The sequence below is a fragment of the Leptosomus discolor genome, chromosome 1 (genome assembly GCF_034619465.1).
Source record: "Leptosomus discolor isolate bLepDis1 chromosome 1, bLepDis1.hap2, whole genome shotgun sequence".
NCBI lineage: Eukaryota > Metazoa > Chordata > Aves > Leptosomiformes > Leptosomidae > Leptosomus > Leptosomus discolor.
The window spans coordinates 97399272-97420628 of NC_141391.1; the positions used below are offsets into that span (position 1 = coordinate 97399272).

Below are 21357 nucleotides of genomic sequence, written 5' to 3' on the forward strand. Positions count from 1 at the left end.
TTCAGTTTTTCACCCACCACCACCCCCAAGTCCTTCTCCCCAGGACTGCTCTCAACCCACTCATCATTGCCCAGCCTGTATCTGTGCTTGGGATGGCCCAAAACAGTAAACGGTGTCAAGTTTCATCACTGGTAAATTTCTTCCCCAATAAAAAGCTTATTTTTTTCTCTTTAACATTAAGGAAACCAAGCCACAAATAAGACAGACGGCCCTGCTGAAATACATATAGAGATCTGTATGCGATTTGAACTAATGAAGTCGAGATGCAAGTTTGTAGATGTGGCCTCAACCTGCACTGGAGGAAGGCAGGGAAACGGGGCTGCTTCAAAGCCTAACCCCTGCCCACACAGGCAACTGTCAGACTTGCAGATTATGCCAAGAAGCACAAGGATCAAGCCAAACTTTGGACCTACCAGACTTAAAACCTGGTATTTAGTTTTCACTATTCTCCCTGTGAATAGGAAAAGGCACACTGGAAAATTTATTGGCTTTCATATGCATTGTAAAATTTGTCTTGATTACCTAAAAGCTTATGACAGCTCAAGCAAAATGACTAATGTGAATAAAACATACCCTCACCTCACATCCAAGAACTGGTGCTACACTACCCCTCTCGTCTCCTCTCAAGGCTCTTGCACTTTCTAAAACATACTTTTTGTAAAGTTTTCATCTTTAGAAATGTTTTGAACATGAAGAGTACAATAACCCAAAAATGTGTTTCCAAGATTGGTGTTCTGAAAGGCCTCGTTTGCTCTATATTCTGTTTTGTAATACTGTAAACCCAAGAGACAAATACAAATTTAGGGATCAAGTTAGCCCTCCATAAACCGGCACAGCTCCTATTTTACAGAGCACAAAGCTATCACTGTGACAGCCCCAGAACCATCACAGCGTGTCTGCCGTGCTACATATAGTTTGGGAAAATGAATATGGTCTTTAAAAAGCATGCAAAGACGACATCTACATGAAAAACAGTAAAACAGATTAAGTAGTAATGACTACGTTATATGTTTGGTAACAGGATCATGCTTTTCATGCTAGCTTAAGCACTTCACTCCTACAAGGATCCCAGGATGGATTTTTGTCTTCTTCCCTACCCACCTATGCCTCCTCCTACCTAGAGCAGAAAGCCTACTGGCAGGAGGCAGCAGCAGAAGGGTGGAGAGTGACAAGCAACTCCAAATCCCAACGTAACACCACAGAACACCTTCCTCAAGCACCGCTGCAGCCCAGCTACACCTTCACACCTCTGAGACCCTGAAACATTGGCATGACCATGAAACCATTAGGAGGCAAAGGGGCACCAGCAACTGAAGATATTTTTAAACATTTCACTGTAAGAAAAACAAATTGCTTTGCTATGTTTTATTTAAGTAGCAAGTACATCTTTATTTTATATACTGAAATTCTACAAACTGACTGTACATGTCTGCTCTACCTTTTGGACTCATTTGTTTTTTCCTTCAGCAGTTTTTAATATTCATAGCTGTCTTCTATTCCAAGAGTGGACAGCGACCAGAAAACAAATTCATAACAACAGATTATGCTGAAAAAAAAAAAATCAATTCTGGCTCATGGTTTATATTTGCAGTCATTAACAAAGCCCTTTCAACATGTGCCTTGAAAGTACTACAAGCACGGGCATTGTTCTTTGGTTCAGGACCTCACTGTCGTTACTAGCCGATTCTCACACCAATACACAAAAGCCAATGAGATAAAAAGTTTCAGATTTTAGTACATTAAAAAACAAGATTTAAAAAAAAAAAAACAAGACAAGAAAGGGCTTTTATCAGAAAAAGAAACCTTTGTAACATGTTCCCTTGCCGTTTAAGTTACATTATTGAGTTGCTAATTTCCAAACAAATTTTAATTACAGTATCTCAAGATTATTGACTAAACCTCTGCAAAAGTGGTACAGCCCAGTAAATTATTTTCTCCCATATTCATTGCTATGGGTATATCATTTATCCTCATTACGTTCAGAAGTTATAGAACTAAGAAAACAGCATTCCAATAACTTGTGCATATTAAAACCAAGTAAAACAACATTTAAAACAAGTTGAGAGCAATATGCAGACCTCCAATGAAGAATGATTTTAAAAAAGGATAAAAAAAGAGTCCAAAGTGTGACAAGACCGCATTACAAAACTCACAATACTTAAATTATGTACAGTGCATTTTTAATAAAAAATGCACTTCTTCCAGTCATACTTCTAACTTCATGGATACAAGAACACATTTTTTTCTTACTTGAAATCAGGAATAATAAAAAAAAGAAGAAATCAATTTAACAAGAAATCAACGCTGTCAGGTTGTTAGGGCCAAAGGGTACACCAAATGTGCCCCAGATGGCAGTTTGTCTATCCTACCTTCCCCCACTAACTCACATGTAATGCCACCCACACTGTTAAGAACAGCTCAATTATGCCACTATGAGGGCCACTCGTTGTCAGTGAATACCACTGCATAGAATTACTGTCTTTGGTTTTCTCCCGCTCATGAAGGGTAGCTAGGAGCTAAAATTGTCTTTATGAACTTCTTGCATGAGATAATCGCTGTCAGAATCCAAATCTCCTTCATCTACTGATGTTTCTTCTGCCAGACGTTTCACGCCCCGCTGCTGCGAAATGGCCAATGCGTATTTAATATTGTAGATATTCCATTCACAGCTGTAAAAATAAATAGGAACATGTTAGAAACAAGATTCCATGTTCCTCCTTAACTAAAACCACCTCTACAAGAGGACAGTCTCGGAAGTTCCAATTCCACACCATCATCCCCCAAATTACTCCACGCTTCTGTGCAGGTTTTGGATTTAAATTTTTAAATACAACAATACATACAGTTTTGAAACATCTTCAAAGTGACGTTGGATGCTTTTCTGAAGGAACTGAATCACAGGAAGCAGCTTCACTGACCTTGAAGGGAGAAAATATGCAAATCGCAGTGCAGTTTATATTTGCATATGGAAACCTAGAACTTTTCTATACCCTCAAAATTTTAACAAGCCTACATGGTAACTTTTCAACATGAACATTTTAAGATAATGCTAAACAAACAAAAGCTCTCTGCTTTTGCCTCTGCCCTCAGTGATTATACTCAATACAAGTAATATATTGCCAGAGAGAATTTTTTTCTAACATCAAACTGCAGCTTGAAGAACCAATTCTGCTTGCTGCAGTGACGACAGTTCCTTCCAGGTACTACGATACTTTCTGAACAAGGAAGAGTTTGTTTTAAGTCTTTCTCCTTTTGTTGTTGTTAATGATTTAGTTACTGAAATGACTGGAACAAATGTCCTGTTCTACTTTAATACCCACATTGAAGCAAGGAAACAGTTACACAGTGTACTGTTTTTTCACCCGCAGGACTCCTCCTCAGATTACTTCTCACTGAGCCTATTTCAGATTTGTAAATTTGCCTATTTTTGTTCCCAAAAGTCTATAAACTCTATACTATGGGTGGGCTGAATATAATTCACAGACCAGGCCCATGTAGTTGTAAAGAACTACGCAGGAAAGCAGAGTACCAACAACCTAAGAGTGTATGAATCATAAGCCACGTCTATAAAACTGCAGTCAGTACCTGCACATTATCTTTCAGTTATGTTTAATACACGTAATTGTTTAAAAACAGAATTGCCAAAATCCTGCTATCACTCTTGCAATCTTCATGCATTTATAGGCCAAGCAAGCTATGCGAAGTTTTACCTGTGATATTTGAAAAATGTTTTTGCGATTTATCCTCACAAATCCTATTATGCATTCCAATTCTACCATACACACTTGTTAGAATCCTGGAATCATTTAGGCTGGAAATGACCTTTAAGATCAACAAGTCCAAACTGTAACTTTTACTGCTAGTAAAGAAGTTGTAAAAATTAAGTAGTTTTAATTGTTGTGTATGCATTATCTAGAATGTAAACATCAAGTAAAAACCTTAAACCGAGAGGTAAGTTTTTTTAAAGGCTTGTCGGCGTTTTGACTTTCACAAGATCTCACCTTGTTTTCAGTTTCTGTCCATGCAGCATCAGCAACTTATGAGACCAAATAAGATAGAACTCTAAATGAGAAGATATCTCAAATGCAGAGGCCAGGAACTCCAATACTTTCTCTACGTACAGGTCTGGCAGTGATGAGCAGACAACATCAACTGTGCAAAAAGGCAAAAAAGCCCACAGACATCAGAGTTGTATTACTGTTTGGAGTAACGTCAAAGAAACCACAGGAAAGCATAAAGGGAAGAAGGAAAACGCACTGTCTTAGCAACTGTTTGGGATTTAATATTGTATTTCAGGGTACAGTACCACAGTCTCTCAGGAGGGAAATCTTTCCTCTTTGAGCCTGCCAATCACTACTGTATTTAAAAAGCAAGACCTTAAATCCCCCTCTCCCCAAGTTCTTCCTCCTAACAGAATACTCTCCCCACCAGCTCTCTTTCAGAACTTCTACTTCCACCCTTTCCTCCTCTTTTGGTGTAACCAGACTTTATTGAAGTCTCGTTGCTTCTGACTTCATGTGAATTTCTGTATACAGTGGAACAGGTTACATGTACTAAGCTGAGGCAACAAAGGATACTTGAAAGGACAGCAAAGTCGCCTGCTCACAGAGGAAGTGTCTGACATGTCTATCATACACAGCTAATGAACGTGCACATGATCAAAATGATGACAACGGTGCTAAAGAATGACCTCAGTAAATGTCCTCCAAAGAGAATTCACATCTTACCATTCCTTTTGTTTCTGATGTCACAATTGTGAAGGCATCTGTCTCTTGTTACAAAGAGCTCGGCACTCAACTCATCATCTGTTCAGTTTGCGTGAACACAGCCCTCTACAAGGACCACGCTTACATTTGTTCAGAGGGATGAATTTAACAGTGTAAGTACAAGAACAAAAACCATCAGAACTTCTGAAGGCTGACAGTTGCAGAGTCGCTCCAAATTTTGGCAGTCCAAAGCAAGACTATTTTCAAGCAGCTGGCACAGAGCTTTATCCAGTTGAGTGCTGAACATTTCTAAGGACTGAGACGCCATCACCTCTCCCCTGTCAACCTGCTGCAGTATTTGACTACCCCAAACACAGTATTACTGTTTTTAATATCTTGTTGTAATGTCCCATCTTGCAAGAGGTCTGTTGCCTCTTGTTTTATCATTGTGCAACTCCAAGCCTGGTTCTGCCTTCTTTCTAACAACCCATTAGGCACTTGAAGTCAGTAAAAATATTCCTCTTCTCCTCTAAAGACTGAACGAACCCAGCCGTCTTAAGCCTCTCCTCAGCTGCCATGCACTCTGGCCCTCTAATCATCTTCGAAGCCCTCCACCAGATGCTCCACACTGATCCATGTCTGTCTTGTACTGTCGAGCCCAAACTAGGCACAGTACTCCTGATGTGTTCTCACAAGTGCTCAGCAGAGAAGACTAATTGCTTTCCTCAAACGGCTGACTACCTACTTGTTAGTACAGCCCAGTATCTGGTTAACCACCTTCACCACACAGGCACGCTGCTAACTCGCGTTAAACTTGCTGTGCCTCTCTAACATCAGCTGCTTCTGAGAAGTGACATCCAAAAACTTCACCTGCATAGCCAGACCTGATCAAATTCCATGTTCAAAAGTCACTAGATGAGCATTCAGTAGACTGGTAAAATTAAAACCTAACACTTTTTAATTAACACTAATTAACACTTAGAAGTCCACTTTTTTTTTTTTTTTAAACACAGAAGACCATCTCTTACTCTTCAGCTACAGTAAAAAGTCCTTAAATATCAACGTTAGACTCCTTCCCCCCGCCGCCCCCCAAGAGCTAAACTGTGCCCTTTACACCTCAGCTTACTTGGCTTACCCATCTCTGCTTACAGCTAGCTCAGCCAAATTTCATGGAAGATCCGCTCACCTTCATTGCTAGGTACAGCCTCTATGACCTCCTGAATTAATTTCTTTTCATTCAGCTTGAAGGCCATGATGATAGCCATAGTGTATTCCTTCTGATGCAGTGTTTTGCGTATATTGCTGGGTGTGATATCAATATCCAGATCAAAAGGATCAAAAATTAGCCCAGAGTCCAGTGAATAGATAAGAAGACCCTCTGTGGTGGTGGCTGCCCAGCTTCGTCCTGAAAGAGAAGTAACAATATTTAAGAACAAAGCTGGGTTTTCTAGGATGGAAACAGAAGAGTGATGATAAACAGAAGACTCATCATTGTTTACAAGATGTGGATAAGACTGAAAGCCGTGCATCACTGATGGACCTGTGAGCAATGACAATGCTTGTAAAAAAATACCAGTTGAAAGTGATGTATGCTTAAGTTTCCTAACTATCCACTGCACAGGAAACTGGACTACATACCTAGCAGCTGTATAACATCTGGAGAAACCATCTCCAAGGCATTTGTACTTCATTATTACTTCTCCAATTCTCTACTCTTTTGCTTGTTTTATATGGGAAAAAAAAATCCAACATTAATTGTCAATACTCACCTGTAGGAGAGAATCGCAGGCAACTCACTCTTATTTCTGGTTTAAAGTGTCGGTAACTCATATCACCTAAAAGAGAAGTCCAGAAGTGATTTAATATATTCATCAAAAATTCATGGTCTAGCTATCAACTCTAACTGTGCTGTTACCATTATGCTGAAAAATAATGCGGAATACTCCAAAACCTGGTGGAGTTAAAGACAAGGCAAGTAAGGGACAGTCCACGTCCAAGAGATCCTACAGCTAAAGTGGTGGGACTGAATTTTGCTCTTTGAAAATTAAATCAGGACTGCTGGGTTCCCCACCCAGGAAGAGATGAGAAACCACAGTACCTCCTGTTTCCTGTTGCTTCTACTATGCAAAAGGACCCACCCGTACATCAGCTGAACACATGTAACAGATCCCTGCAGCTCCAGAACATTCAGGTAATCCTAACTTTAACACTGAGCTGAACAATTCAAACCCTTCTTATCTGGTATCAACTCTACATCAAAGGTTTTGATTCACATAAAACTAGTAATAAGACAACAAAGCCAAAAGCCGTACCTCTTTTTACTCCAGGAAGAGGAATGGCAACATCATCTTCACCTCCAGCCCCTTCATCGATCAGAGCCATGCTGCCAAACTCAGTCATTTTTCTCCGATCTAAGTACTCCTAGAAAAACATGCAGATTCCATTCACTGCACTGAATCTCCTCTCAAACACCTGCATTAATTGAAAATTCTCCTTAACATGAAGGAGTTATCTAGTGATTATTTCCTTGCACTTTCTTCCAAAAGCTTCTCCAAAATAATGGTTAAAACTGACAATTTCACAACAGAGGGCAACAGCATCCAACCACAGATGAGGATTCAGCTGCTTGTCTTAAGGGCTCAGAGCAGCACAACTCTGTTCAGACCGTGGTTTCCCATTATAATGTTGTTCTACCAAAGAGATGCACTACTTCCTCAGACGCAGCCCTACTCTTCCTCTCCTTCAAGTTCCATAACTGCACTGGCTAATGTAAGGGCAGTGTAGCCGGACAGCTATGCAAATGATGTTTTGGGGACCTCCCTGCCCCCTGTTTTTAAACACCCACCCCCTCCAGGATCCTCTTCCATGTGGCTCACTTCTGGTGTCCTTTTAAGCCACATGTCGAGCTCCGCTAGCTAGCACAATAGAGGGCAGCAGAGGAACGATTCACAATGGTTTCACAAACCACTGTTGTCAAAATATAGTTGGAACCACAGTCAAATACGGCCTGACACGAATGCTGTATCATCATTCTTCCAGGTAAGGGGATGTTAAAAAGGGTTACTGGAATTTTTTCCTTCTGATGATTTTCATCGTTCACTTTACTTTTAAAAGGAATTTAATTTTGCATTTGGTAATATTCACAAACCGAGTTTGTAATGATCAGTGATGTTCTTCTGTGTCCGCAATAAAATCCCTCATTTCTTTGCTAACACAATCAACTGGCACCCAGGACAAGTTAGCTTAGTACAAAATATCGATAATCTAAATTTTCTCTTAAATTTTAAGTTAGGTGTCAACTTAACTATGATTGAGTTCTGCTCTGCTCATTCAATACAAACACACTGCAATCTGCCAAGACTGTACTCAGCTGAGTGTCAGGAATTAATTTTGTTTTCCGAGAAATATATTTTCTTACTGCCCTCCTGCACAAAACCAAGAAAATGAACCCGTGCTTAACAAAACATTTACGAATCCCACTTAGTGAGGCCAAAGTCTTGCAGGGTGGGGGAATGAAAAAAACTGACTCTTGTGGTCACATACCTCCATTGCATCTAAAGAAAAGTTGCATGAGATTTCAAATTTTTTCATAAGAATCTGTTCCTTGACATTATATATACAGACAAATTTTGACAATCCACCTGCCAGAATAGACTGACCATCTGCCGAGTAACACAGAGTAGTAAAAGATCTAGTAAAGAAAAAGAGAAAGTAGTTAATTTCACTGCCACGTCCTACCTAAAAGACACCAGTACAGTGTGAAGACACAGAAGAATAACCATTCCACGGAAAAAGTGGAGATCTTCATTCACACGATATGTGCTTAACACAGACTATCGCTCGCCACAAACAAGTGCTCGGTGCTTTACTGTGGTTCACAAACAATTTAGAACTTCAACAGCTTTTTAAAGTACTTCCACACTTCTGATTCTGAGTCGCAGCTCAGTGAATGAGCTCTCAACTACATCCTGCATCACACCAAGGATGGTCAGAAGACCTAGAGAAAACACAGCATCATGGCATGTTTTAAAGAGATGGTTGAGAGTTCATCACCAAAAAAATAATTTTTTTTTTCAAAATACCATTGTTTCCTTTTTTCATTTTGTTTTGAGTGGGAGCAATATCGAAAAAGAGGGGCTCAAGGGAAAAAAAGAGAAGAATGAAACACGACTTCTATATTACACTTTTTGACAGCACGCAAATTCATCTTGCCTTTAAACGTTACTTCACACGCGTAGTAACGTGTAATGAAACCCACGAGTGTATTTAATATTTTTTTTACAATGTAACAGTTTCTACACACTAATAGTTACATACTAGGACCCACATAACAAGATAAACACTTAAAAACCCATCACATTTAGCCAATTAACAACTTGTCATGAGAAGCTTAATATTATGCTGGCAACCCACGTTTATAACTGACGAAAAAGAACAGATGCTCAGAATGAAGCTGATCAGTGGGTGAACACAGCAAAAGACAAAAAGGATCCATCCAGATGTCAAGTCAGGCAGTCTTTTAAAATCCAGCATCAGAAATCAAAATATTTGAACAGCAGATGCACTCCGAAATCTTGACGTAAAAACCAAACAGGAAGAAACAATTCAAAAGCAAAAGCCAGCGTGGCGCCCTCTTTTCACTGCAATCTCATTTACTTACTTTCCCTTAGCTGCTTGTTTGGCAGTTATTTTATCAAGCTCCTTCCTTCCCATCTGAAGATCATGCCTTCCCTCAATTGAGCCAGTCTGCACTGCATTTTCATGATCCCAAAATGTTATCTGTCCATTCAAAGCAGCAACTGCAAGCTCCTGGCCATCAGGACGGAAAGCCACAACAAGAACTGCAAAAAATTTAATTAACAGTTAAAAAAAGCAGACATCTTTTTCCAACAATCTTATCTCAGCTACCAAAAAATACTTAAGAGTAACAACTACGATGGTACTCCTTCTCTGGACAACATAGGTAATTATAAAGCTAGAGTTAGTTAGTATTAAACAAAAAAGATTTCTTGCATTGTTAATTAAGTGCTCCAGAGAACTACCTCAACTTTTGGGTTTCACTACCACGAATAAGTCTGTCTGTATCCAACATGCTCTGTTGTTCATTCCTGAAACAGTTTTGATAATATTTTTATATTTATAGAAGATTAAATAAAGGTTACCATCTGAGTTCAATATTAGCGTCTCCTTAGTCCTCCAGCTGTCCAACATATCCCATAGCTTGACAGTTTTATCCCAAGAGGCACTAGCTAGAACACACTTCATTGGGTGAAAGGACAAACTGCTGATAGGGCCCTCATGACCTGATAAGACCTAATAAAAGAAAAGGTAACATGGAATTACGTGAAAGAAACTGAAATTCATGTCGTTTGCATTCAGTAAACTCTAAATACAGCAATGAAACCATGCCTAACTTGTCCACACATGCTTGAGGTAACTTTTGGACACAGGGCATGATTCACATCAGTGATTCTCAACTTCTTATCTTCACGAGTTTTAAAAAAATTCACTGAAGTGCTACCACTGCATAGGCATCTATAACCACTCTTATGCATACACACAGTCTCTTCACAGACCAAAACGGTGTGCTTTCCCCTCCCGGTCCCATTATCAGCCAAATCAGACCAACTGTGAAAAAACAAGTCACGGCTCTGAGAATTCAGTATGTCCTGCAGCTGAAAACATTGAAAAAAAAACACTAATAAAAATTGTGAATAACAGTAATACAGATTTTATGGCACAGAGCTCCTATTCCTCTCAAAAGGAACCAAGGAAAGAAACTAAACTCAAAACTCCGAAGATCTGCTCAAGTACATGCTGAGTTAATACAGTGATCTGCATTCAATAGCTATGCCAAATTACATACACGAACCGCTGAGTTCATCTGCTTGTACAAGATGCACAATAATGTTTAAGAACTGAAAAGAGCAAATGAGTTTGATTTGCTCAGCAGCACTGTGTCCCTCCTTTATTACATCTACTCTGAAGAGAACGCATTTCAAGTGAGCAGCAAAACAGCGGGGATTTAATGTCACGGTTTTCTCGCCCTACTCAAGAAATTGTGCTCCTGTTTTGCTCCAGCAAAACTGTCCATGAAATCTGTATCGATCTTAGGGCAGCACCTACAATTTCTTCATTACCAGCAGAAAATATGCGGAAAAGAACATCTCTGAACGAAAGACTCTCATGCTCATGTGCCAGCTCAGCCATACTAGTGTTACTTCATCAGCTAGAAAGAGCTTATTATTCAAAAATTCTAAAAACTATTTCCCACACAAATCTAGGACAGCTTCCATGCATCAAATGGCCTCCACCACCTCACCTCCATTGAAAATGGTTAAGTGTAACATAGTGTAGCTACAGTTTTTGAATACAAATATAACAAAACACTTCACGTTGTATTAAAAACCTCCAACTAATCCCAAAGTTACTTAGTATCACCACAATCTATATTACTTGTTAAACTCAAGCCCTCCAACATTGCGGGTCCTTACATCTAGCAGCCTCCCACTCTGCATTGACCAGATGAATATTTCAAAGGAATCCTGGGAACCAGCTGACACAATCTCACCACTGGAGTCCACCGCTAAACAAGAGAACTGACTTGGCCGTGGAGATGTAAAGGTACGGAAGTTGCGGTATCTGTTGTAAATGTGAAAATAAATTATGAGAACCTTCTAGGTAGATTTAAACTTGTTATACAAATGTGTTTTAAAAAGGATTTAATTTGACTTGTAAAATCTTTCAAGCTATCTATAGGAAAAAAGATTCTTTGTATAAAATTAGATGCGATGCCTCAGTGTGATTCCAAGATTCAAAACAGGTATTAACAACTCTGCAGAAATAGCAGCCAAAAATACTCAAACAGAAGAGCTTTCTTCTGTTACACAGTGCGTGCCCATCCTTTAGAAAACAAGGGCTTGTTCACACATCCACTATTGTTGTATTATAACGGCTCAACCACTAAAACTATGGCAAACATTATTAGACAGGTGCCTTCTCCCCATTTGAGTAGTAGAGCCAGACAATGATCTTACTGGATTTCCAGCTTCTCTGAAAAAAGTTCTTCCAGAATTTTCTTCACAGAAACTGGATGGAGTGACGGGATTCCTAATTAGTATCTAAATTTGAGTCAAAGGCTGAACCAAAAAGCAATGAAGCAACTTCAACTGGAAACAAGCAATCAGCAGTTTGCTGTGTTTTGGGGGGTGAAAGGTGAAGACTAAACAAGACACGAAAGCTTTGTAAGAGTTACCTGTGCAGATCGAAGGCTCGCACTGTTCCATCTAGGGAAGCGCTCAAAATGACATAACCATTGGAAGTAAAAGTTACAGCAGTTACACCACTGGTATGCTCCGTAAAAGTGACAAAACAAAAGCTGCTTGAAGTGTTCCACACTTTCACCTGAAGGAGGAACAAGAAAAGCCTTCTTAGAATCTCCACCATCAGTTCAGAGAGAAAGTAAAGGTCAGGCAGCAGAAGAGTAAAGAAAAGTTAATCCTAGAACTCGACTAGACTCAAGTCCGAGACTCAACTAGTCCTTGAAAATGACTTTCAACACTAACAGCAAGGAATTCTGTGCAAGTGTGACAAACAGGCCACAGCTTATCATTAAACCCCTAAAGACACACGCACAATAGGAAAATCTGAGTGGAGATGGACAAAATTTTGAAATTAAGTTCATTTTCAAGGATAGCTATAGCACTTGGTGAGCATCCTGGGCTCCCAAGCTTTGTACTGTCCACGGATAAGGCAAGTGTCAAATTCAAAACCAACTGCAAAGCCGTTCCAGAAATTATAAGTGAGACATTTCAATCTTTTTTTTTCTGAACAGAAATGTTACGCGTTTAGCTGCCTGAAGTTTGAGAATTCTGGGGTTTGGCCAATTTTGAATCCAAACGGCAGAAACCATGAAGTGGTAGGTCTTTTTTTGACATTCAGAAGTTTTGATAGGAAATAAAATAATATCTTTGTCCCATTTACGTGCCAAAAGATTGTGGGATTAGTCTACAAGACATCTTTAAGGAAAAAAGTACCTGTAGACATAGCCCATTATTTCAATACAAGTCATCCATATGAAGTTAGTTTTTCTTTTAAATAACAAGCTTCTGCAATGGTACATTTCAGAAAAATCTGTTTAGGAATTGCACTTTCATAAATAATTTGAAATTAATTTCACATCAAACCCAATTATTAAAAGGGCACGAATTTGAGTAACTGAAGTTCATTCATCCCAAAATGTCATGGAACCACCACAAGCATACATAAATTAACATTTGATGAATTAGAACTTTTCGTGTTTATGGTGACTGCATCTACAATAATTTAAAAACCATCTGCTAAAAAGCGTAAGTGATGCAATTTGCAGAGGATACCAGTGATGATAAATCAAAGTATACACGCTCTAGAGAGAAAAACTAAAACATTCAAGAAAATGACAAAAAATTATGACTTTATAGTAAGAAAACTATGTATCAGTTACAGTAACAGAGCTTTCTACATAAAATGGAAAGTCAAGCTGCTGCTTACTATGTTACTAAGACTTCAGTTCACATTTCAGTAACACTGCCTCACTTACTTTCCCGTCCTCCCCTCCGGTCACTATGTATTGCCCATCTGGAGAATAGGCCAAGGAAACCATGCTGTTGAAATGTCCCTGCTGCTTCAGCACGTAGGACTCACTTTGCCATTCCCACACCAGGAGCTGACCCAAACCTGTGAACGCATGAGAAGGATTAACCTTTCGAATTATGAATACAATGACCCTGCAAATGCAAGCCACAAAACACAGAATTGCAAGCAACGTAAAAAAAACCCAAAGGCTGATGCAGACAGGTTGCACTATGCATCGATTGATCCTAATAAAAGCCCTTTCCCTTTTATAAGTCCAAGGTAACTTTCCTCAACAACCAGGAGCTGCTACTTGGATTAACATTCTCAATGCTACAACAGCAATGCTATCAACCAGCTGCAAAGAAAAGCAGGGCTGAATATAAGGGTATAGTCATGGTTACCATGCAAACCATTATGGATGGGGTGGGAATGCTGGAACATCCAGGCAGCTTTGTAAAACGGCATGTGCAATGAGAGGCAAAGGAAGAGACTAGGCCCAGGCTGAAAGCATACTGTAAATTATACGGGATATGGGCTTTATCCCAATTCTGCTAGAGTTTTCATATATGAAACATGTATCTTTTCCTTTGTCAACAAGGTATTTTCCTGAATCACAAGAATTCTGTGAGGAGAAATTACGGAATCACTAAATCACAGAATGACAGAGGTTGGAAGGCACCTCTTCAGGGATACCTGCTTTACTGTTATCTAGACACTACAGAGATGAGAATACAAATTAACAAAACTTTTAACATTCAGAGTCAAGACAAGTAAGAGGAATTTGGGCTTGCATGCCCGCAACATTCCTCATTTTTCCACGAATACAGACCAAAAAAATTTACCAACCTGAACATCCAAAGGCAATCCAGTCACCAGTACAGTTGATAGAAATAGAAGCTATTCTTTGGTCTGAAATACTGAAGTAAGAATTACCCAATAAATAAGCTTGCATTTTTACGTCTTGTGTGATAAAACTTCAAATCTGGGGTTCAAGCAAGTTCTTTGATTACTTTACTAAACTTCTGCACCACTGTAACATCAGAAGCTGCATACAAATTCTTTCCTTTACTATACTCAAAAACATCAACCAGATAGTATTGCCTTATTCAGAATAAAGACGGAGTATCTACATCCCAAGCAAAGATGTACTTGACAGCACAGAGTAAAACTCCCCACATCCAAGAAAAAAAAAAAAATCTGTACAGGGAAAGTATGCGTTCTTTAGCTAGCACCACATAGCAATGGAAAAGAACTACAGTTTTATTTTTCAACTTACAGACAATTTACGGATAATTTTACATATGTAGAACTTTTTTTTTCAGGTATTATCTTTATTTTCTACAAGAAAACTGAAAATGAAGTCCAAAGTGTTGAAGAAATCTATAGTTACAACTATAGACTAACTACTACAACTCAGGAGTTCCTCATTCAGACTTCACTTTTCCATAAGCAGCTATGGAATGGAGTTGTATGGTATTTATTACACAAGTCTAACTATGATTCTGCTTTCCAAAAATTACAATACCAAATAGATGCTCATGCTTTAAGGTTTTCGTGCTCTGATTATTCATCTTTCACTACTAAACATGGCGTGTTCTCAAGTCAAAACAAACAAGAACCCCCCCAAAAAATTATACACCACACAAAATCAAATCAAAAAACGGGCAACCCCATACCTCACCTCAGGGAGTGGATCAGATTGAAATCTGGAAGCTCATGGAGGTGAAAGATTCCAGAAGCAAAACCAGTGACCAAAAGGTGTGTTTTCTTGTGATACGCTGCAGATGTCAGGTTATTAAAATCTCCCTCTTTATTGAAAAAATGCCTGCCATCAAAGAAAGAAGCAGACTGAATGTGAAAGGAAAGTATGCTGTTATAGCTGCATCTCTATGTAGGTCAAATAGTTTAGTCAAGGTATCTTACAACAGAACTAAAAAGCAGTAGTTCCAGAAATTGCTGAACGTTATGTACTTTACATAGCTAGTGAAAGCCAATTCTCTTCTTTTCCTCAATGTTTACAGCTGCTACAGTAATCTCATCATCCAAAGTGACACCTGATCACACGCAATGAAAGGGACTAAGAGTCAACCTCAGAAGAACTGCGCTGTGCACTTGCTTTTGATCATCCACTGCCAATACGGGTGGCTCTTACAAATTCACTGGTTATCCTATATTTGAGTCCTCTTCTAGTGTAAGGAATTGAAGCAATAGTTGTAAGTGCTATATACCTAGTGAAGGTGGTTTTCTCAGTTTCTTTGTAGATATATCTCTTACTGGAATTAAACAGAGAAGCACCGCATGATAGTCAAATAAAAGAGCATCTGAATGTTATCCAACAGTTGTATGCTCCAAATTCCTTCAGTCTGGAATTGAGGTTTGACTAAGGCTAATTCCAGCCTGGGTTGGGGTCAGGTACTTTCTTTATACCTCCTTTACAGCCAGAGAGACTGGAAACAGAAGCCTGATGTCAGGTGTTCCAACTGGCCCCTACATCCATCCCATCTCTCCCTCACAAGAGATTGCCTATGAATGTCACCCTCTTCCAAGCAAAGCTAATCACTGCGACTCTCTTAAAACTGGGCTTATTCTTTGCAAGCCATGCCTCCTTTGAGGGGGACAGACGGAGAGATGCTGCAGGAAGGGCATCTCCAACTAGTTCACCAGAGAGGGTGATGAGCTATCTTTATCAAACGCTGCTGTCACCTCCTGAAATCAACCAATCTCTTCTTGCAAGCACTCAAAGCCTCTAGACCTAGAGGATACTGTACTGAAGATCTCATTACACTTTTTGAGTTCCAAACAATAACACGTACACCATAAAGCAGTATTTCTTACATTATTAAAATTACACTGACTTGTTATTCTGAAGGTGAAGGGTATTGCCCTTCACATAGTCAAGGAAAGACAAACAGGTGCTTTATTGAAACTATTTAAAATGGGATCTATAGTAAATTACTAAATCGTGGGCAGAGTTTTATACTGCTTTGAATGAGTGATAAAGGGTGAAAAAAGCCAATATAGTAAAACACCATAACAACTCTGTCTTTGGAAAACTGAAAATCACTTACTTTGCAACACGTGAATATTTAACCTTATTTCTAGTCTCTTGTTCATTTGGATTGGCTTTTCCATGAATTTCTTCACCCTTTGGCTCTTCAAAAAACTCTTCATCGTTTTTTGCTGCATTCTTTTCCCTAGCTGCATCTTTGGGGGGCATGGGCTTCAAACCATCAAGCTCTGTGTCACACTGCCACACACAGAGAGCTGCATCCTGGCTAATTGTGTACAGCTAGAATACAAAACCACAAACATACGATTATTGTGCATTACCTGTGTTTTGTAACGGGTGTCTTGTTATGAACACAGACTTGCAGAGGGGTTAGCAAGTCTGCACTCTATCATTAGGATAATACGTTACTTAGTCCTCTAGAATTCAAGGTGCTTCAATCTGGAAAATTCACTTGTCCTGAGAACTGGTGATTTACTTTACCTGCCCTCAGATAATTTTTGAAAAGACCAAAGGCAATTTGATTACCAGTTAGCATTACAGCTAATTATTTTTTTCATGTTTAAAACTCTAACTTTTGGGGGGAGCAATTTTAAATAACTTCCTGTCCTTCCAAAGTTTACTACTTCAAATGTTAATGGAATCATAAACTCCCAATCACAGTAGAGGAGTTGAGAGACAGATTATGTATTTTCTATATTCTGAGATATTATCAAAGTAGTGAGCATCCTTATCTACAGATAAGATTCTGCTTCAACTATGGTTCTGCTTCTAAATATTAAAACTCAAGAATGTTGTGATTATACATACATCTAGACTGTTCTCTTCAAAAAAGCAGGCTACTATTACATCCTTATGCCCTCCAAGTGAGTAGTAGATCAAGTTTGCCCATCGTTCTGCTCCAAACACCCACGTAGACATGTCCTTGCTCCCTACTGCAAAGCATCTACAAAACAAAAGGCAATTTGAATTAGAACTCTGATTTGCAAAACTCCTCACCGGGTGGAGAACATTCTGAGCAGGCAGACACCAGTCACCACTTCAAAATTAATTTCGCACACAACGGAGTTGTAGACTGAGGTTGGCAACTCTAGCAAAGGTAGATGGCATTACGCACATTCAAAAGGTCAACCACGCTCACACTCCTAAGGCAGGTTCCTTTTATGGGTAACTAGGCATTTTCAAGCAAGAATCCATTGTTGATCCCCAATACATGCATATCTTATACTTTCTAGTCTTCCTAATTATATTTTTTTTTAATTTAAGATAGAATGAGAAACAGAAGAGCCAAAAAAGAATTTTTAAAGTTAGTACAATACTTTAGAGCAAAGAAAATGGACTGTAACACGCATACAAATACTAACAACATGAGCAGGTAGGCAGCGCTTCAGTTTAACAACTCACTTGGAATCATCAGTCCAGTCAATACAAGTTGTTTCATCATATGGACCATAGTAAGTCTTGTCCAGAACAAATGCATTAAATTCTCGTTTCCTCCCAGGAGCATGGTACATATGAGCAAGATTGTCTTTTGTAATCACAAATTTCCTGTCATTTGAGGAGGAAAAAAAAAGCGTAATTGCACACAAAGCTCAGTACAGACTGTAATACAACGAAACAAAACAATATTAAAAACGTTTCTGCATTACTGAAATTATAAATATGGATTGCTTTCAAATGAAAAACAAAAAATTATTTGCAGACTGATACTATCCCCCAACTTAGGCATTAGAAGAGACAAAACCTTCCGTAAAAATCACTTAAGTTGAATAATGAGAGATCTATTCTCTAATTCTCACAAAGGAAGAAAAGTCCAAACGTTCAAACCAGGTTATTCTATTTCAACCTCTCTTCACCTCCATATATCGGCCACTTTCAGAAACACAAAGCACCTGCACCCCAGTTACATACACATATCCTTTAATCTGGTCCTGCTGCCGGTGTCATTCCCTAACACAGAACTGTGATTCAAACTCTCAAGCAAAAACTCATTCACTATCACTCTAAGTCAATCCAACTGAGGAACGTTGCCACAGAAGGGGAACTTCGCGCTTTTCCCTCTCACCCTTCTGATGCTTCTAACATTTATGTCACCAAACTCTGGATCTGTGACCGTGCAGTTAAAATACAGGGGAGCTGAAAAGAAGCGCTTGGTTCAGAGAACTGCCTCTTTCAGTAGCACAGCTGTCTTAGACTAACCCAAGTCAGCAGTGAAACTGTACCACGAGCACCGTCGTGCAGCTCTGCAGCACTGACTGACACCCCTTCCCGGGCTCTTTCACCATACCCACAATACAGAAGAACAGTTAAGTCTCACAGCCAATCTCCTGTTTCTGAGAGTCCCACTGCAGACAACATCTGTGGCAGGCAACTTTCCTGCCAGTATGTCTTTCCAAGGCTTCCTTTGCTTTTTCTCTTTTCTCTTCCCCTCAACTTTACAGAGAAGCGGACCCTGATCAGCTCAAAGTCTTCCCTACATTAATCAATAGGTATCACCCCCAGATTGGTCTTCATAATTAGTTTATGGGGTAATTTCTGTTGTTTTGTTCTAAAGCACGCACATTTTACTTACTTGCCATCAGGGGAAAAGCTGACACTGTGAACTGGCTTGTGAAAATAAAAGTGATGTATCACACATTTCCCAATCAAACTGACAAGCAAGGCAGCTCCCTCTGTGAGTGCAAAAAAAGAAGGATGATGGAAATAATCAAGTTCCCAAAGAAACCATAACCCCAGCAAGCTTAGTTTCTTTCCTTAAGGCAGGAGGAGGGAGTACGTCCTCAGAAACTTTTCAAGACAATGTGCTTAATACCATTAACAAGTAAAATACAATCAAAATTACAAGTCGCTATCTAAATTCTGTAAATAAGTTCTTTTTAAGTTCTGTAAATAAATATATCTCCCCCAGAAATTCTAACAATTTTTAAAGCAGAGCACTTCTAACTTGTGTTAAGGTTGAACACGCAGCAATACAGACTTTCCCCTCTTAAGGCTGTATTTTTATTTCATTCTTTTATAAAACAAATGCCTCCTCTATGAAAGTACCTTCATCAATTAGTATGGCAAGACTTCCATCTGGAGACAGCCCCACGCACGCAATATTAAGCCGTGTAGCCAATGGTAACGTCTCACACTTATTACTGCAAGAAAAAGATAGAACGGTAAATTGTGTACAAGGATGTAGAAATAACAACCATCTTCGGTATCAACGAAACATGGTTTGATACCTATGTTAAAACCACTGAATCAACTTGGATGTAAAACCCCCAGGACTTTCTTTAGCTGTCACAATCCCACAAACACTGACTACGTCAGAGATGGGCTCCCAACCAGAATACTGCCACAACGAGCATCAGACCCAACTCTGGCCTACAGGAAAAGGCAGATGACAGTCCAGGCTTTGCCATGCACGAGGGACAGTACAAGACAGAAGCACGCTAAATAACCATATGACTAAATCAAACGCAAACTATTTTTTCCCCTCTTTATTTCTTTCTAAACCATACCTTTACATACTTATGCTATTCTCCCCAGAGACCGTTGTACAGAAAACCTGCACGGTGCAACACCCCAACAGCTGTTCTACTAGGCAGGTTTCTACCTTGTAATGCTAAGCCTGAAACTTTCCAGGCTATTTTAAAAGGCACATCATTCCCGAGAACCCCGGCCCATCCCAGCTGCACCCCCGCACCGCCCAGCACGCAGCGCCCTCGTCCCTCCACGTGGGGCTGCGGGAGCCGGGAGCGCAGCGAGCGCCGCTCCCCCCCAGGCGCTACCGCAGAACCACAGCACGGCAGGGCCCGGAAGGGACCTCCGGAGATCACCTAGTCCAAGCCCCCTGCTAAAGCAGGTTCACCTACAGCAGGTCACACAGGACTGCATCCAGGCGGGTTTTGAGTATCTCCAGAGAAGGACACTCCGCAGCCTCCCTGGGCAGCCTGTCCCAGTGCTCTGTCACTCTCACAGTGAATAAGTTTTTCCTCATGTTCAGTTAGAAACTACGGACAACGGGGACTCGGCTAACGCCGTGCCGCCCCCGGATCGCGCTCCACAGCCTCCTGTGGGCCTTACTCCCCCACAAAACCCCGTGCTGGCAGCACCAGGCCCTTCTCCTTCCCCCTCCCTCCCCAGCGGCCGGCGGCCCGGGCGAGGGCTGGCGCAGCGCTAGTCCGGCGGGCCCGAGGGGTCAGGCAGACACCGGGGCTCACTTACTTCTTCAGGTCGAAGACGGAGATCCTGTTCCCGACGGGGCTGATGAGGGCGCTGCCATCACGGCTGAAGCTGAGGTTCCCGCGGCGGTACACGGTGCCCAGCAGGCCGGAAAACTGCCGGGGGAGGAGGGGAAGGCAAAGAGAAGCAGAAGGAGGGCGGTTAAAGGAGCAGGGAGAGGACGGCGGGGGCCGCCGGCCCGCGCGGGCGGGGCCGCCGGAGACTCACCCGGTACGCGAACTTCATGGCGGCGACGGCGGCGGCCCCACGTGAGACACGCGGGAAGTCGCTGCCGGCACGCGCAGCCACGGCACAGCGGCAGCGCAGGGGCGGGCGCCCGGCGATCCCGCGCATGCGCCCGGAGAGGAGGCGGTGGCGTCTTCCCGCCGGGGCGGGCAGCCAGCAGCCGAGGCGGCCCCCGCGTTCCGGGCTGAAGGAGCGGGGCGGGTGACGGCCGTGCGCCGCCTTGGCCTGCTCCCCCGCGCCCCCCTGGCACGGACCACGCCGGGCCCCGGCCGCTGCGGCCCCCGCCGCCTTCACCAACTGAGCCGTTCTCGCCCCCCGCCCCTCAGAGCAACGCCGGGGGCCCGCGGCTGCCGGCCGCGACGCGGTCCAGAGGGGCCGGAGCCCAGGCGGCGGGACGTGGCGGGTCGTGGGCTCCGCCGGTGGCAGCGGAGCCACCCGAGAGCTGAAAAGCGGCAGCCCCCCGGGCGGCTGTCGTCCGGAAAGCGGCGGCCCCCGCGGGACAGGCGAAGAGCTTTAGGCCGCTGTTCTAAATACGGCCCCTCATCTGCGGGTAGAAAATATTTTTCCGTTCAAGTA

The 21357-nt window shown here is 41.3% G+C and overlaps 1 protein-coding gene across 1 annotated transcript; it reads right to left on the reverse strand.

Annotated features, from left to right (window-relative positions):
* Window positions 1–1369: 1369 nt before the first annotated feature.
* On the reverse strand, window positions 1370–20781 carry PWP2 (PWP2 small subunit processome component). Its single transcript, XM_086473762.1, has 21 exons — window positions 20764–20781; window positions 20539–20651; window positions 19372–19466; window positions 18899–18998; window positions 17731–17874; window positions 17137–17272; window positions 16388–16608; window positions 15001–15144; window positions 14166–14236; window positions 13285–13421; window positions 11962–12110; window positions 11201–11348; window positions 9869–10019; window positions 9367–9547; window positions 8250–8397; window positions 7019–7127; window positions 6476–6541; window positions 5893–6111; window positions 4002–4152; window positions 2844–2918; window positions 1370–2669 (listed from the first exon to the last, which is right to left on the reverse strand). Exons 1-21 carry the CDS (start codon window positions 20779–20781, stop codon window positions 2510–2512), a joined length of 2736 nt encoding a protein of 911 aa, XP_086329888.1. The 3' UTR covers window positions 1370–2509.
* Between the last annotated feature and the right edge of the window lie 576 nt (window positions 20782–21357).

Excerpts from the sequence above, each read along its gene's own strand:
- PWP2 (XM_086473762.1), bottom strand. Across the intron at positions 16,609-17,136 it reads TTGAAGAGAACAGTCTAGAT|CTGTACACAATTAGCCAGGA; the intron begins GTATGTATAATC and ends TTTGTATTCTAG. Across the intron at positions 13,422-14,165 it reads GATTGCCTTTGGATGTTCAG|GTTTGGGTCAGCTCCTGGTG; the intron begins GTTGGTAAATTT and ends ATGCGTTCACAG.